Source organism: Myotis davidii, unplaced genomic scaffold (genome assembly GCF_000327345.1).
Source record: "Myotis davidii unplaced genomic scaffold, ASM32734v1 scaffold651, whole genome shotgun sequence".
In the NCBI taxonomy this organism is placed as follows: Eukaryota; Metazoa; Chordata; class Mammalia; order Chiroptera; family Vespertilionidae; genus Myotis; species Myotis davidii.
The window spans coordinates 1780302-1796100 of NW_006283994.1; the positions used below are offsets into that span (position 1 = coordinate 1780302).

At 60.0% G+C, this 15799-nt stretch overlaps 2 protein-coding genes across 2 annotated transcripts in view; both read right to left on the minus strand.

Moving 5' to 3' along the window:
* The window catches only part of LOC102765554 (hemicentin-2-like), a 9458-nt gene extending 3469 nt beyond the window's left edge, over positions 1 to 5989 (minus strand). Inside the window, exons 1-6 of the mRNA XM_015567763.1 lie at positions 5759 to 5989; positions 4667 to 4885; positions 2697 to 2810; positions 2125 to 2312; positions 1010 to 1106; positions 57 to 218 (exon numbers count right to left, since the gene is read on the minus strand). Coding sequence (XP_015423249.1) covers positions 57 to 218; positions 1010 to 1106; positions 2125 to 2312; positions 2697 to 2810; positions 4667 to 4885; positions 5759 to 5969 — 991 coding nt within the window. The 5' untranslated portion in view covers positions 5970 to 5989. The remainder of the gene's footprint in view (positions 1 to 56; positions 219 to 1009; positions 1107 to 2124; positions 2313 to 2696; positions 2811 to 4666; positions 4886 to 5758) is intronic.
* Positions 5990 to 6126: 137 nt separating this feature from the next.
* Positions 6127 to 14185, minus strand: LOC102765838 (hemicentin-2-like). The gene is made up of 9 exons (XM_015567980.1): positions 14030 to 14185; positions 12909 to 13190; positions 11531 to 11698; positions 10325 to 10438; positions 9822 to 9908; positions 8783 to 8974; positions 7764 to 7937; positions 7555 to 7668; positions 6127 to 6414 (listed from the first exon to the last, which is right to left on the minus strand). The coding sequence occupies exons 4-9, from the start codon at positions 10428 to 10430 to the stop codon at positions 6134 to 6136; spliced, it is 954 nt and encodes a 317-aa protein (XP_015423466.1). The 5' UTR covers positions 10431 to 10438; positions 11531 to 11698; positions 12909 to 13190; positions 14030 to 14185; the 3' UTR covers positions 6127 to 6133.
* Positions 14186 to 15799: the final 1614 nt, after the last annotated feature.

The following is a 15799-nucleotide window of genomic DNA, read 5'->3' on the forward strand; positions in this document are numbered from 1 at the left end:
CCCGGACTCCCAGCCTGGTCCCCACAGAGCTGGACCCCAAGCCTCAGTTTACCCACCAGGCAGGAGGAAGGCGCCTTCGCCCAGGGAGAGGGCCTGGCCGTCCTTGTACCACGTGACCTCGGGGCCCGGGTGAGCACGGATGTCGCAGGGGAGGGACACGCTGCTGTTGAGGGTGGCGGTGACCTGCTCTGAGTCCGGGCCTGTGATGTGCGGGGGGACTGTCCCCGTGGCCACCGGATAAAGAAAGACACTTGAGGATGCACCCGCGAGGGAGCGACAGCTGCAGCACAGGACTCAGCTCCCGGCCTCGGCGGGCCGCGCTGCCGAGTAACGCTGTGCAGCTGCCTGTTCGCCACCACGGCCCACGGATGGGAGCACGGGGCGTGGGCACCAGAGAGGGACAGTCACTTCCCCGTGGCCACTCAGCTGGCCAGTGCCAGAGCCAAATATCAATTCAGGTTTGAGTCCTAGGCCTTGAGGGCTCAACGCTGTCACCCCCATTCCCGAGGCCACAGCTGGAGGCCGAGCGCACAGCCACGGCCACGGAGGGGCATGCGTCACAAGAATGCGGAGGTCAAGAGGGCCAGCCCCGGGGCGGTGACCCCCACTGGGTGACCTCTCCGTCTGCAGCTGTGGGGTTGGGCTAACCTCTGAGCTCTGCGGGAAGGAGTCAGCCCCAGGCCAGGTACACAGTAAGTGCTTAATCATGGTGCCGTAAGGCCAGAAGAGCCGCTCCCCGACCACCTCCAAAGCGGCTTAGAGTCATCTGGGGATGGCCTGGGTGATCGGGGTCCCCCAGATCCTCTCAGTCCTGGGATGTGGCTGGTGCCAGGCCAGGACGACTAATCTCTGGGTGCAGCCTCGGGGCCTGGGACACAGGAAGCACCAGGTGATGCCCTCAGGGAGGGACTAGGTGCTGTGCCTGCCATGGAGCAGGTCGAGTGGGCCCGAGCACCAGCCCCTCCTCAGCCAGGGAGCCCCAGGGGGCCGCCTGCCCTGCCCAGCTCACCTTGCACCCTAAGTGTGAAGAGCTTCTCCGCGGAGCCCGCCGGGTTCTCGGCCACACACATGTAGCTGGCAACGTCGGCCACCTCTGCCGTGGAAACCTGTGGGTGCAGAGAGAGGGCGCCTGGTGGCTGTGGTCCCCCTTCCCAGGAACCACTGGGAGGGACCCCCTCACCACACCAGGCACGGCAGGCACCAGGAGGAACCCCGCAGAAGGCCACCTGTCTACATGGAGCAGTGTGTAGGGGCACCACTGATGGGCACGCACACCCCATGCCCGTCCAGGACAGCGGTTCTCAACCTTCTGGTCCTTTACATACAGTTCCTCATGTGACCCAACCATACAATTATTTTTGTTGCTACTTCATAACTGTCATGTTGCTACTGTTATGAACCGTCATGTAAATATCTGATCTGCAGGATGGTCTTAGGCGACCCCTGTGAAAGGGTCGTTCGACCGCCAAAGGGGTCGTGACCCACAGGTTGAGAACCGCTGGTCTAGGGCTTTCTGTGACACTCAGGAGGGGAGTGTGAGGTTGGGCTGGGTGACCCCCTATAGCAGCCGTGGGCAAACTACAGCCCGCTTGAAATGAGTAAAAACTAAAAAAAAAAAAAAAAAGACCATACCCTTTTATGTAATGATGTTTACTTTGAATTTATATTAGTCAACACTCCATCCATGCTTTTGTTCTGGCCCTCCGGTCCAGTTTAAGAACCCACTGTGGCCCTCGAGTCAAAAAGTTTGCCCACCCCTGCCCTATAGCAAACGCGATGGTCTCCCCACACCCGGAGGAGGCTACCCTCTGCTGTGTTGAGCTGCAGGGGTCCCGGGCAGCTGTGTCTAGAAACTGGGTGGCCAAGGGTGCTACCCAGGGCCCTGAGCCGCCCTGGCTGTAGGTGTGACATCAGCAGAATTCCCAGGCGCTACGCTCGCCCGTGCCTGCCCGGGAGGCACATGGTGGTGGCGGACACGCATCTGGGGGTGAATGAAGCCCGGGAGCTCCCGCAGGCTCTCGGGCAGGGACCTCATTTGGCTCAGTAACGGCAGCTCCTGGTCCCGGGCCAGCACCACTGAACCTTGGCAGCTGCTGCCTTATCCACGGCGGGGGACGCCCTGACCTGCAAGACTTGCCCGTCCTCCAGGACCTGCAGCCGTGGGCTCGGGGAGAAGGGCAGCCCGTTCTGGAGCCACGAGATGGTGGGCGTGGGGTTGCCCAGGGCTGGACACTGTAGGCTGACAGTGCTGCTGGCATTGACGATCACCTCCTCCACCAGCTCCTCCGTGTCCCCCGGGATCACAGGTGGGGCTGGGTGAGGGAGAGGAGGGTGAGGAGCAGGCAGCCTCCCTGGGAAAGGTCCCTGGGGGGGGGGCAGGCATGGAGGTGAGAGCAGCACTTGGTGCCAGGCACCAGCTGGGGCTCCTCATGCCCCACTCCCCAAGCCCTCCCAGGCCCTGGTGCAGCTAAGGAACCTGGGGCTGTGAACTAACCGCTCAAGGTCACACAGCTAGGAAGCAGCTCACTTGGAGTTTGAACCCAGTCCTGTCTGGTTTCAGAGCCCAAGCTCGCAGCCCCTACATTATCAACCTCCAAGTCCTGCCAGACCATGTTCCCCACTGTGACTCCTGGGGCGGGGCTCACGGAGCCTGCAGACGTGACACCCCCCTCCCGCCCCCAAGGCCGGCCACTCACTCAGCACCATCAGCTCGTAGTGCAGCCAGTCCTCGCCCACCTCGTTGGAGGCCTTGCACGAGTACCTCCCAGCATCCTCCGCGCGCACCAGGGGGATCTGCAGGACCCGGCCTCCTGTGGGGAGAGGGATGGGGGGAGGGGGGACAGAGGCCTGAGCAAAGGTGAGGAAACCTGCTCCTTCCTCGTAGGGGACCTGGGACACATCACCCCCGCAACCCCCATCTGTGAAATGGAGAGCATCTGCCCGCCCCGCCCAGCTCTCCGGGCCGGGGCACCAGGCCTGGCCGCACCTCCCTGCTCTCTGACTCGGTGCTGTAAACACTCCCATCTCACAGATGGAAAAACTGAGGCTTCCCAAGAGCACCCCACAGTGCTGAGCCCAGCTCCTTGATGAGGGCAGAGGGAAGGGCCAGAGAGCTTGGCAGAGGCTCTTGGGAGGCAAAGAGGCAGCTGCGGGCTGTGGCGGTTGGGGGTGGATGTTGCTAGCAGCTGTCATCTGAGACCCTCTGTGATCCAGAGCCTGCCACGGCCAGACCCTGGCATCTCTGGGGGCTGGAGCTGGTCTCTAGCAGAGGCCGAGGGAGGGTCATTGTGTGCTCACATTCTCGGTCAGGGGCTCGCTGGCCCAGGCTGGGTGTGTGTGTGTGGGGGGGGAGGGGCTGTGACCAGGGTTGGAACTAGGGGCTCATTACATGCAGAGCCAGGGGACAGCGGTCATGATTAAGGAGGGAGAGAGGGGCCACTGTCAGGGTCATTTATGTGTGAGGTTAATCTATGTGCTCAGGATTGGGAGTCAGTGGCCAGGGTCAGAGTTCAAGGTGGGGTTGAAGGTTTATGGCGAGGACAGAGGGTCGGGGGCTGTGGCCAGGGATCAGCATGTGACTGAGGTCTCTGTGTACCCAGGATTGGGGCCAGTGCCCCGGTCCGAGAGGAGGCGGGGGGGTCAATCCAGGGGTTCTGACAGGAGCAAACAGCTGTCAGCAAGCGCTGCCCCTCTCAGATCTCTGAGGCCACCTTCTTTTGCAAGAGCCAAAGTACAAGCCCTGGGGTGACCCTGCTCAGTAGCACCCCGTGCCCCACCTCGCCTCCCTCGCCCCCGCCCTCATCGGCCCCAGCACTGCCCACGCCTGGCAGGACCCGGGGCAAATCCTGAGCCGGGAGACCACCGAATCCCCCCTGAGACACAACCGGGCTCTGTGCCTGGACCTTCTCCCAGGTCTGCTCTACCCCAGGGAGCTCGGCCAGCCGCCAGGGAAGCCAGGCATTTGGAGCCTTTTAATTCAAAATCCTCCACAGAAAAAAAACTATTCTAAATAAAAGGGTTGTTTTTTAAAAAAACTGAATCACTTTAAATAAACATATAAAGCAGCAAAAGGAAAGCAAAGGTCACAAGGGCCTGAGTTTGGCCCCGGTGTGGCCCTCAGCCCAGTGGGAGGTTCGTCCACTGTTGGGATGATCACGAGATGCCAATAAAGGAGCGGCCCCTGCCCAGCCGGTGTGGCTCAGTGGTTGAGCATCGACCTGTGGACCAGGAGGTCACGGTTCGATTCCCGGTCAGGGCACATGCCCGGGCGGTGGGCTCGATCCCCACTAGGGAGCGTGCAGGAGGCAGCCGATCAATGATTCTCTCTCATCATTGATGTTTCTGTCTCTCCCTCTCTCTTCCTCTCTGAAATCAATTAGAAAAAAAAAAAAAGAAACAGCGACAGCGGCTCCCTCTAAGAAAGACGCCAACGTTAGTGGTTTATTTCCCGGCATCGCAGATCTGAAGCCCAGAGAACTTCCAGCCTGGATTACAGAGGCGGCGAAGGCCCAGCCTGTCAAAGGCCCTGCCCGAGGCCACACAGCAAGCAGCACGCGGGGTCGCTCAGAGGGCCGGCAGAAGGGCAGCTGAGAGGACCAGCTCCGATGCGGTGTGACCCCGGTCCCTCCTGCAAATGCCCCGACTTCTCCGCGCAGCCCCGGCCTACCTTGCAGGACAGACACCCCGTCCGTGGCTGAGAGGGGCTGGTCCTCCCTGTACCAGGTGAGCTCCGGGGGCGGGACCGCGTTGGTGTCGCAGTACAGGTATGCGGGGTTGTTCTCCACGACCTCCCGGTATTCTGTCACCCCGCCCCGGGCCTCCTCCTCCCGGGACAGGGTCTCGAAGGTCGCACTGGCATCACCCACCTTCTGGAACATGGGGGGCACTGGGGAGGGGCGACAAAGCATGGGATGGAGAGGGAACCTCTGCTCAAAGGACCCCGTCCCAGCCTCTCCTGGGAGTGGACATTGCACTGTTTGAGCCCATCCTGTAGGTCAAGGCGTTTTTAAAATTCACTCATCCCTTCAACTAGTGGGTTTTTATTTTTGTGGGTTTTTTTGCAGTGAGTGTTTATTGAGCAATGACTGTGCTGGGCACTGGATGAGGCTCCTGCCCACCGCAGCTCGTGTCTAATGGACGCCCGACTTCTGACAAGGTGGTTCTGACAAGGGAGGGAGCCAGATCCTGGGCTTTAGCCAGCCTGTTACTGGAGCCCCGAGGGTAAAATCATGGGCTTTCAGAACTGAGGCGCCCCTCAAGGCCGCCCCATTCAGCCACCCGCATGTCACAGAGGCAAAACTAAGGCCCAGGGGGCAATGATGTTCCCAAGTCACAAAGTCAGTGAATGGAAGAGCCCAGGCCAGGCTCGGGGGGCCAGACATGCCAGACAGTGGTGAGAAAGGGGACAGGCCACCCGGCTGGCGTTGCTCAATGGTTAGCATCGGCCTATGAACCAGGAGGTCACAGTTCGATTCCCGGTCAGGGCACAGGCCCGGGTTGTGGGCTCGGTCCCCATTAGGGGATGTGCAGGGGGCAGCTAATCAATGATTCTCTCTCATCATTAATGTTTTTCTCTCTCTTTTCTCACCCTTTCTCTCTGAAATCAATAAAAATACATTAAAAAGGGGGGGGGGCGCGGGCAGGCAGCCAGGACAGAGCCCTCCTGCCAGCGACTCTGAAGCAGACACCCCCGCCCCTGGCCCTGCCGCCCAGTCCCACAGTCTCCTGCCCCCACCAGGCCCTGCTGGTCCCCACACACCCTGGATGAGCACGTTGAAGTCCTGGTCGTCCTCGCCGGCCACGTTGGTGGCCACGCACAGGTACCGCCCCGAATCGGAGACCTGCGTGGGCTGGATCTGCAGCAGCCGCCCTTCGCCCAGGACACGGAGCCGCTCGTGGGGGGTCACAGGCTGGGGGGAGGAAAGAGGCAGAATGGGGATCACAAATGGGGGAAGTACCCGGACAAGCATACGTAGATTCCAACAAGGTTTTAAACACCCGACAAAATGGGAGGACACCTGAAAACTTGGTAAAACCAAACCCGGATGACAACAGTCGGAAGGGAATTAAATGGGTGAATATAAAGTTTAATGTTTATGAGACCTGTTCCCTTTTAAAAGAGTAGGATTTCCTATTAACATGTAAAGAGCGAGGCGGGGCCCAGCCCAGCTCTGGGGCCAGGTGCTTTGCCTGTCTCTACTGGAAGGTTCCAAGCAGGGCCCGGGGGACCCAGAGGAGAGAACCTGAGGCTGCCCCGGGGGGCCCAGCTCACCCGTCCGTCCTTGTACCAGCCGATGGCGGGCGGGGGCGCCGCCCAGCACTCACACTCCAGGGTTAGGGTACTGTTGACCTTGGTCTTCACTTCCTTCACACCGACCTCCCCCATGGAGTCGTCTTTGGAGATGGAAGGGGGGACTGCAAATTGCAAGGGGGGGTCTGAGGAGCCGGCCTGGGGTGGGGGCGCTGAGCCTGCGCTCACCCTGGGCCCAGGAATGGGGGGCTGGCTCCGGACAGTGGAGGAACAGGGGCCTGGAGTCGGATCCACTCCTGGGGCCGTCTGCTTAGGGCAGGGGTGGGGAACGTCCGGCCAGCGGGCTGGGCTGTGTAAGACCTGTGAAATCATTTGGCCTGGCCCTGCCCATCTGGGGGCTTAGATGTGTCAGATGTTGGTGAGAAAGGGCACAGGCAGCCGAGACAGAGCCCTCCTGCCAGGCTCGAAATTCAATCAATCGAGGAGCGTTAGGTGGCCAACGGGGGGAAGTAGAGGACAGACATAATACTTTAAACAATAAGGAATTATTAAAGTTAAAAAAAAATCTAGGAGCTTTCTTCATAGCAACATAAGTTTATATTAAGTGAATTATATTAAGCAAATGATGTTATAAATATCCACATGGCCACTGGCACGCTAGCTGGTTTGGCTCAGTGGATAGAGCATCAGCCTGCAGTTTGATTCCTGGGTTTGATTCTGGTCAAAGGCACATGCCTGGGATGTCGGCTTGATCGCCAGGAGGAGTCGTGCAGGAGGCAGCCCATCAATGATTCTCTCTCATCATTGATGTTTCTATCTCTCTCCCTCCCCCTTCCTCTCTGAAATCAATAAAAATGTATTTAAAAACCACAACCACCAAAAACAAAACATAAAACCAACACATGGCACTTGGCAGATAAAAGGTTCCCTACCCCTGCCTTAAAGGCAAGACTGTCAACGATGGTTACAGGACAGAGCAGGCCGGAGGCAGGGGAATTCCTGGGGTGACGTCTGGGGGCCCCAGGTCTCAAGTTGTGGAGGTTCTGACTACATCACGGCAGAAAGAAGCCCGGACTGGAGCGGGTGTGGGCATCCACGTGGCCCAAGTCCTAGCTCACCATCCCCCCTCTGAGCGTCCTGGGCCCTAAAATGGGGAATGACCCAGCCGGCCCGCTGCCTGGTGACTATCAGAGTAGACAAGGGCCATGAAGGCGTCGGGGGTGTCAGGAATGGCCCCGGCGCCGGGGTCCCAGGGCTCCGCACCACCTCCTGCCTCCCACCAGTGCCCGGGGGTCCCGACTCACTGAGGACTTCCACGTGGTAGTTCTTCATGGCCTCCCCAAGCTCGTTGGTGACCACGCAGGTGTACTGGCCAGCGTCTTCCTTCTGGGCATTCAAGATCTGCAGCCCGTGGGTACCTGCTTGCGGAACAGTGGCCAGGGGCACCTCAGGCATGAGCTGGGCTTCACCAGCCCTGCCCTCTGACCCCTCGCTCCTCCCCCCAGGGCATCACCTGGGAGCAGCTGAATGTTGTTTGAGGCCTCAAATGGGGACCCGTCCTTCATCCAGGTGATGGTGGGGGCGGGGAAGGCCAGCGCCTCACAGATCAGAGAAATGGGGTTGTTGATGGTCACGGTCACCTCCTCGTCTGCACCGTCCTCGGTCACCCCCAGGATGGAGGGAGCCACTGTGATGGGAGGCCAGGGGGGTGCTTGTGAACAGAGAGGCCGACCCTGGGTGCAGGGACCCAGGAAAGCCTCAGGCCCGCAGTGCTCAGCCGCCGTGCTATTTGCATTGCACAGGGGAGACTGAGGCTCAGTGGAGCCCAGGCCGGTGCGGCCAGTCTTGAATTCAGGCCTCGGTGACCCAGGGCCCCAGCTCTCCACCACTGAGCAATACCATAGGGGAAGCTGGACAATTTCTGCCTCAACTTCCCCCACAGCCTCTTAGCATCCAGGGTATCTACCAATTTAACCAGTCTCCGCAATTCTGTTTGTTTCCAATCTGTGCCACTCCCGGAGTGGAGGGGGGCGGGGATGCGGAGTGATGGTCCCTGCTGTAGACGCTCTATGCTGTCACTGACCCTAAAATGTCCTCTTTCGGGCCCTGCAGGGACCATCCATTTTGCCACCAGCGCTTTTAGAAATGGATTTTACGAGACCAGCCCGTGCCCCTCTTGTTTTCGAATCCCCGTTTCTCCAGCCCAAGAAAACAGCTGGTGCTGCATCACCCTCGCCCTCGCCCTCGCCCTCGCCCTCGGGAGGGAGCGGACGGCCTGGGGGGAGCCTTGTCCTCTCTCCCAGCCACAGAGCTCCACCAGTGACATGGGGCAGGCGCACTGGCCCCCTCCTGGGTTGCTGTGGAGATCCAGCCGGAAGGCCTGTGCATGTGCCTGGCCTCTAAGGGTTCAACCCCTAGAGCTGCTGTTGTTTGCTGTTGAACATGGAGGGCTTTGTGGGAAGCTGCCTGTCAGGTCACCTGCTTCTGCCTCCTGCCAGCACCTGGAACGGCCAGCAGATGCCCAGCACTCACCCAGGACACTCAGCTGGACATGCTTGGTCCTCTCCCCGGCGGCGTTGGCTGCAATGCAGGAGTAGTGGCCGGCACTGGACAGGTTGGCCTGGAGGACCTGCAGAAGGGCTCCGTCTGGAGAGACGTGCTGGGTGTCTCCAGCAGCCAGGGGCCGGCCATCTTTGAACCACGTGACCCTGGGCTGTGGGTGGCCTGTGTGGGGAGGAGAGAGGCAGGTAAGACAGTTCGGCAGGATTGGACCAGGTTGGAGCAGAGGTCACTGCAGGAAGGGGGTGGTGGGGGACATGGGTTTTCCATCTCAGTCCAGAGGCCCAGGCAGCAGGGAAAGACACAGAAGCAGCCACCACGGGCCTGGGCCTTTTCCTAAGGGTTTGACTGCCTTTTCCTTACTGAGGAGTGGACAGAGATGGCTGGTACGGACAGAAGAAAGACAAGATATTCCTTTCATCCATCCATCCATCCATCCATCCACCTATCCATCCATCCATCCATCCATCCATCCATCCATCCATCCACCTATCCATCCATCCATCCATCCATCCATCCATCCATCCATCCACCCGCCCATCCACCTATCTATCCATCCATCCATCCATCCATCCATGCATTTATCTTCCTAAGCAAATGTTCTGGAATTAGATCATGGTGATGATTGTATAACCATATGAATATAGCAAAACCCACTGAAAACATACATATATACATACATGCATACATACACCTATCCATCCACCAATTTGTCCACCTATCCACCTCCCCATCCATCCATCCATCCATCCATCCATCCATCCATCCCAGCTCAACAGCATAACTAAGGCACTGGGGGAACCATGGTGACAAGGTAGACCGTGGGTCCTCAAGGAGCTCAGAGCCCAGCTGGGGTACACAGGTGTCACAAGGCCACCATGGATCAGTGTGGTCAGTGCTGGGATGGGGAGCAGAGGGCCGGGATAGGCAGGCAAGATCCCCAGCACCCCCCTTTGTAAAGCTGCCCTCTCACCTTTCTCCCAGCCCGCCGTGTGGCCGTGTGTGGCCTTACCTGTGGTGTTACACGTCAGGTTGGCTGTCTGTCCCTCGAGGACCTTGAATACCTCCTCCAGGTCCTCGTTCTCGATACTGGGAGGAACTGGGAGAGCAGGGAGACAGCCGGTCACTGACTGGAGCTGGCTCGCTCGGGCTGAACCACAGAGCAGAAAGCCTAAAGCATCTCTCTTCCGGCTCCTGGTCCCCCGTCCCCTCGTGCCTGCTTCCACAGGGCCGAGGGAGGACCAGTGCCCTGGGAGAAGGCTCTGATCAGGGCAAGGTGGTGTTAGAAATATTTTCTCCTTTCCACATTGGATTATAGTAGTCCCTGCTGCTTCTAGAAAGTTCCATGATGGCCTCAGAGTAGGAACTGCTCCCGAGGAAACAAGCTTCGGCCTCGCCCTCCTTCCTGAGTGGACCTCCTACTACAGCAAGAGCTCTTGGTCCTGGACCGCCCCCCGGAAGCTCCCCAGCCGGGGGAAAGGATTCGTGGGCTACGAACACGGGGCTGTGACATACCCAGGACCTCCACGCTGAAGTTCCTCCGCACCTCCCCGGCCTCGTTGCTGGCCAGGCAGGAGTAGAGACCTCTGTCCCGCTCCTGGGTCCGGGTCACCTTCAGCATCCAGCCACCTGGGGAGGGAGGAGAGTGGGCTCCAAGTGCGGCTGTGAGCTGAGCCCGGGCTGACCACCAGGAAGAGGAGCGTGCCAGGCATCTCCATCAGATGTGCCTGCCTACCCCAGTGTCCCATTCCTCAGGTGGGAAAACTGAGGCCCAGGAGGGCGAACAGATGGATGGAGCCCCCTGGACATCAGACATGCACAGGGTAAGCCCGAGGTCCCGTTTAAGAAGACAGATCTGTCACCTGGCTACCCCCACTTCTGGAGACTGACCATGGCTAAAAGGACAGCCATGGGCCTGGCCCAGGCCAGACCGCCCTGCTACGCTGATGGACCCTGGAAAAGGCCGCCTTCTCCCAAGACCAGCCCAGGGAAGGCACATGCATGGGACACGTGAACATGACTGCTCCTATACCCAGGGCAGACATCGCTAATCGATCACTGCTCTCCTTTCTGCTGGGCCCTACTGCAGCCCCTGAGTCCACCTTATTGCAATGCATCTGGCAGCCCCACCAAGGGCTCAGAGGAGGTGCACAGGGGAAGGTTATTGGCCATCCCAGCTTTGGAACAACCGGAACATCCCTGCGGGGAACAACTGATGGGTCACTGGGGGTGAGCTTCAGGGGGCCCTGAAGTCCTTACAAGCTTTGGATGGGACACTGCCTCCTGGGCCTCAGTTTCCCCATTTGTATGTCAGCAAGAACTATCGCAAACCACCTTTGTGAGGACGACGACGATTCAGAGGCAGAGGTGCTTAGACCCTATGTCCGTTCGCCCACCTGTACTGTGTGTGAGGTGTTATGTAAGTGCCATGAGAATTTTTGCTGCAGGACTTATCAGAACCTTGACTATAAATGGCCACTGTGAGTCTCTAGGAGGAGAGCAGAGCAGGAAGCCTTTCTAAACGTAGTCAAATCTAATGTGTTTCCTGGAGCACATCACCTGACCAGTGTTTTGGGGTGCACTCCTGGGGGACCAACAGCCAAAATGTTTATGTCACCCCGGCTGGCCGCTCAGGGTCAGAAGTCATGGGCATGTGCTGAGCAGAGGCAGAAGCGGAGGGCCAGGCCCGATCACCGGACACTCCCCTGGTCGGCACCTTACCCGCCAAGAGGTAGGTGTCCTCCTTGGGGCTGAGGGGCTCCTCCCCTCGGAACCAGCGGACCCCCGGGGGTGGGATGCCGGTGGCTTCACAGAGCAGCGTCAAGGGGCTGTGCAAGGCGGCAGTGATGTTGGTCAGCGGGTCTGAGTCTCCGATGAGCTCTGGGGGCACTGGACACAAAGGAACAGACTTATTCAGGATGCAGACAGGGCTGTGTGCTCCTTCCGCAACCCCCACGCACGCCCTCCCCCTGGAGCCCCACCCCAACTCAGGAGGGGCTGAAGGCTTCAAGAGCTGCTCCCCCTGAAAGGGGTGAGTGGCGACCGCAGGCGGGGCTTTGGCGTCAGGCAGACACCTGGGGCCTCAGTTTCTCCAAGCCCCTAGAGCAGTGGTTCTCAACCTTCTTAATGCCGTGACCCTTTAATACAGTTCCTCATGTTGTGGTGACCCCCAATTCCATTGTTACAAATTGAACATAATTAAAGCATAGTGATTCATCACCAAAACAATATGCAATTATATAATGTTTTCTGATGGTCTTAGGCGACCCCTGTGAAAGGGTCCTTCCACCCCCAAAGGGGTCGCGACCCACAGGTTGAGAACCGCTGCCCTAGAGGGATCCCGGGAGGATTCGACAAGAACCCGTGTAAAGCTCTCGGCACAGCGCCTGGTACGGAGCCGATGCTGAGCGAACGAGACTGGCCAAGAGCAAAGGAACACAAGTGCGCCCCCCAGATCCACACGTCAGAGCTCCGTGGTGTCTAGAGCATCCACTCCCAAAGGAAGCCCCGCTCTGTCAGGCTGGGGTGGGCGGATGGGGTAGGGTCCCAGCCACACGGCCCATCTCTCCCATCTTCTCTCCTACCACTCTTCACTTCTGCCCTGAGGCATACAGTAGGAGCTCAATAAAAGACTGAAACCACAAGGCTGTTCTAGCTACCCTGAACCTGCCACCCCTCCTGGCCTCTGTGGGGTGTGTTCCCTCTGCCTGGCACAATACCCCCCTCACCCTAGCACCTGGTTAACTACCATCCTGCTTCTACATTTCAGCTGAAAGGCCACCTCCTACAGGAGGCTGCCCTGACTTCCCACGACAGCATTCAGGCCCCTGAATTCCCCTATCACATGTACGTCATGCAGGAGAGAGCAGCTCATTTCCACAGTGCCCAGAACAGAGTAGGGGGACAGGCAGGAAGGGAGGGGAAAAGTGGGGGGAGATTAGGGCCATTTGAAGCCAGTCCTGATTTGGGAGCCGTCTGAAGGCTCCCCCAACAGACCTCACCAGAGGCCTGCCTCTGGGGAGAATGAGGCGTGACCCGGCCTTGCCTTCTCCAGTCTGGGCCCCCTTCCAGCCCCGCTCCGGCCGCCCCCGGTCCTCACCCAGCACGGACAGCGCAAACCTCCTCTCGGCCCTCCCAGCCACGTTCTCGGCCAGGCAGCTGTAGCGTCCCGCGTGGGCAGCCTGTGCCCGCTCCACGTGCAGGCTCTGGCCCTGGTTCTGCAGCCGCAGGCCCGGTGCGGCTCCCACCGGCTGGCCGTCCCGCTGCCACGTCACCCTGGGTGGGGGTTTCCCCGTGACGTTGCATTCCAGAGTGGCCTCCGCGTCCCGGACCACGGAGACTTGTGCGGGGGGCTCCCGGGAGCCAGCGATCTGCGGGGGAACTGGGGTGGGGAGAAAGTCGCTGTGGCCGCCGGGCAGCAAGCACTCACACCAGGCCCCAAGCTGGCCTACGTTCCCCACGGCCACTCCCTGGCCGCGTGGCCTTGGTCAGGTGACCTCATCTCTCTGGGCCTCCATGTTCCATCCTTATAAAGGGGCCGTGGGGTGCTCCACTCCTGCCTGTCTAACGCTGGGGTCCCGGGGAGGGGCCTGCCGTTTGGAAAACAAGCTCTCAGCACAGCCCTGAAGAGCTGCGGAGGTTCCTTCCTCAGAAACCAGGCCTTCCCGGAGCTCAGACAGTCGCGGGGGCCGGCCAGTGCGGGGTTACTCTCTCCAAAATGCTTTTCATTGGGGGGATAAGGACATATTTATAATATCTTAATCAATAAAAGGGAAAAAATGTAAAAAAAAGTGTTTTCTGGTGATATAGATTAAAACGGAAATTGAACTATAAAGAAAATGCTTTTCTTGGTCCTATTTTAGGCTGAGCTATTTCATCTCATCACTGCAGGACGAGCAGCCGGGACTCAGGTCTCCCTTATGCACAGGAGCTTCATAGAAATTCTACATTTCTTTCCGCCTCTGTTCCGAGTGGTGTTTTTCCCTCTGGGCCGCTGGGGGCTCTTGGGGTCACATGGCCGCTCTCAGGCTTAGGCCCGGAGCAGGAGCCGCAGGAAGCTGGCTGGGAGGGCGGTTAGGGAGATGCCCGGAATCTAAGAGGCCAGGAAGTGCTCTCATTATCGCTGTTCCTGTCTCGGCTTGGATCCCAGGGGTGGGGTCTCCCCTGCCTGCCACCCTCCGGCCCCTTCTGCCTGGCTCAGGTCACCCCAGCCCGGCTCACCATGCACCTCCAGCTGCTGGTCCTGGCTGCTATTTCCGGCCACGTTGCTGCACTCACAGGTGTACGTTCCCTCCTGGGCTGGCTGGGCTGGTCCCAGGTACAGCAGCCGCCCCACCGCCGACACCTGTCCGAGGCCGGCCCCCTCCCCGGGCACGGGCTGACCTGGATGTAGCAAGAAAAAGCCCCTGGTTCCTGGTCCCCCCACCGTCCGGGCCAACTCCAGCAGGAGGAGGCTGTCCCTGCCCTCGACGGGTGGCCCCACCCCAGAGCCCAGCGGAGATGGAGGTGGGTGGGCCTTCAGCCTCAGGGTTGGGGGTCCTGGTTACAGAAATGACACTCAGTCCGATTCTGCTCGGTCCCCAAGTCCGCTGGGCACCCCAGCCCCTTCCCAGCCAGCAACCCTACCGTCCTTCCTCCAGGTGATCTTGGGGAAAGGGACACCCCGACATTCGCAGGACAGTCTGGTGGGGTGTCCCTCGGTCACAGCCAGGATGCGGGGCTCCCTCGAGGGGAACACTGGAGGGACTAAGAGAAGAGAAGAGAGGGTGTGAGGGGGTGGGGAGCTGGGAGGGGAGCGGGCTGCACCCTGGGGCCCAGTCAAGGCAGCAGTCCCCCAGGGCATGCGAGCTGGCCGCGCAGGGGCAGGGCAGGGGGGACCGCAGCCCAGCCCAGGAGAGCCTCACCCCAGACGTTGAGGTTGTAGTGTTTCTCCGAGCGGCCCGCCTGGTTCAGCGCCTCACAGGTGTAGCGGCCGGCATCCCACACCTCTGCCCTGTCCACCTGGCCAACAGCGACAGGAGCCATCAGCAGGGGCAGCACACAGCTGGGGTGCCCGGGGCGGACTGTGTGACTGTGGGCCAGCCACTTCACCTCGCTGTGCCCCAACCTCCCCACCTGGAACCTGGACCCTCCCGCACCCCGAAGTTTCCAGAAGCCACTGCCGGCGGTAGCCTCCTGTGGGTCCCTAAGTGGCAGCCCTGCCAGCCACATCCGCAGCCCAGCCCCATTCTGACAGAACAGCCCAGAGGAGAAGGTGGGGGATGAAGGAGGATGGGGTGGAGGGGACCCTGTCCTCAGGGGTCAGACCCTGACATGGTGGTGACGCTGCGGCTCTGAAGAACGAAGGGCAGGAGAGGCAGGCATTCCAGACAGAGCAAACCACAGGAGGTGCTGAGTCGGGAATGAGCATATCACAAGGTGTAGGGGGGTGGGAGGAGGAGCAGGCTGGAGTGGAAGGTTCTCCAATAGCAGGAGAGGCACCGCTGCTCCCCGAGCTGAGGTGGACAGCTGTGCTCTGGGGCAGGGTGGGGCCTCACAGGTCTGCCTCTGGGAACCCTCCCAGCCTCCCAGGAGAGAGGTACCAGTGTGTCTGCAGGTGAGAGACCCCAGGCCAGTGTGTCAGGACGCCAGGGGGAGGCGCAGCCGGAGGAGGCAGAGCTCAAGTTCAAATCCAGGCTGACTCCAGAGTTCCGACCCCACACCCCCTGCCTTGCTGGGCCAGGTGCCTGATACCAGGGCTTAAAGGCCCAAAGGCGAGGAGGCTTTGGAACAAAGAGTGAAAAACAGGTAGAAAGAGAGCTGCCGGCTTCGTGGGGGGGAGGGGGCGGGAAGGAGGGGGGCTGATGGGCCTGAAGTCTCAGTCCTGGGTCCTCGCTCTCAGTCCCCATTCGACTGGAAGCAGCTCCGACAGGTCGGGAAGCGGCGCCCTGGGCGTTGGGTCTGGAGGGGCTGCAGGGCCCACGCAGCTGAACTGACCGTGTAGGACACCCA

Coding starts and splice junctions, on each gene's coding strand:
- LOC102765838 (XM_015567980.1), bottom strand. CDS start 10,430: ATGCTGAAGGTGACCCGGACCCAGGAGCGGGACAGAGGTCTCTACTCC. Junction 8,975..9,821: donor CCTGACGTGTAACACCACAG/GTAAGGCCACAC, acceptor CTCCCCACACAG/GCCACCCACAGCCCAGGGTC. Junction 6,415..7,554: donor CTACCACGTGGAAGTCCTCA/GTGAGTCGGGAC, acceptor TGCAATTTGCAG/TCCCCCCTTCCATCTCCAAA.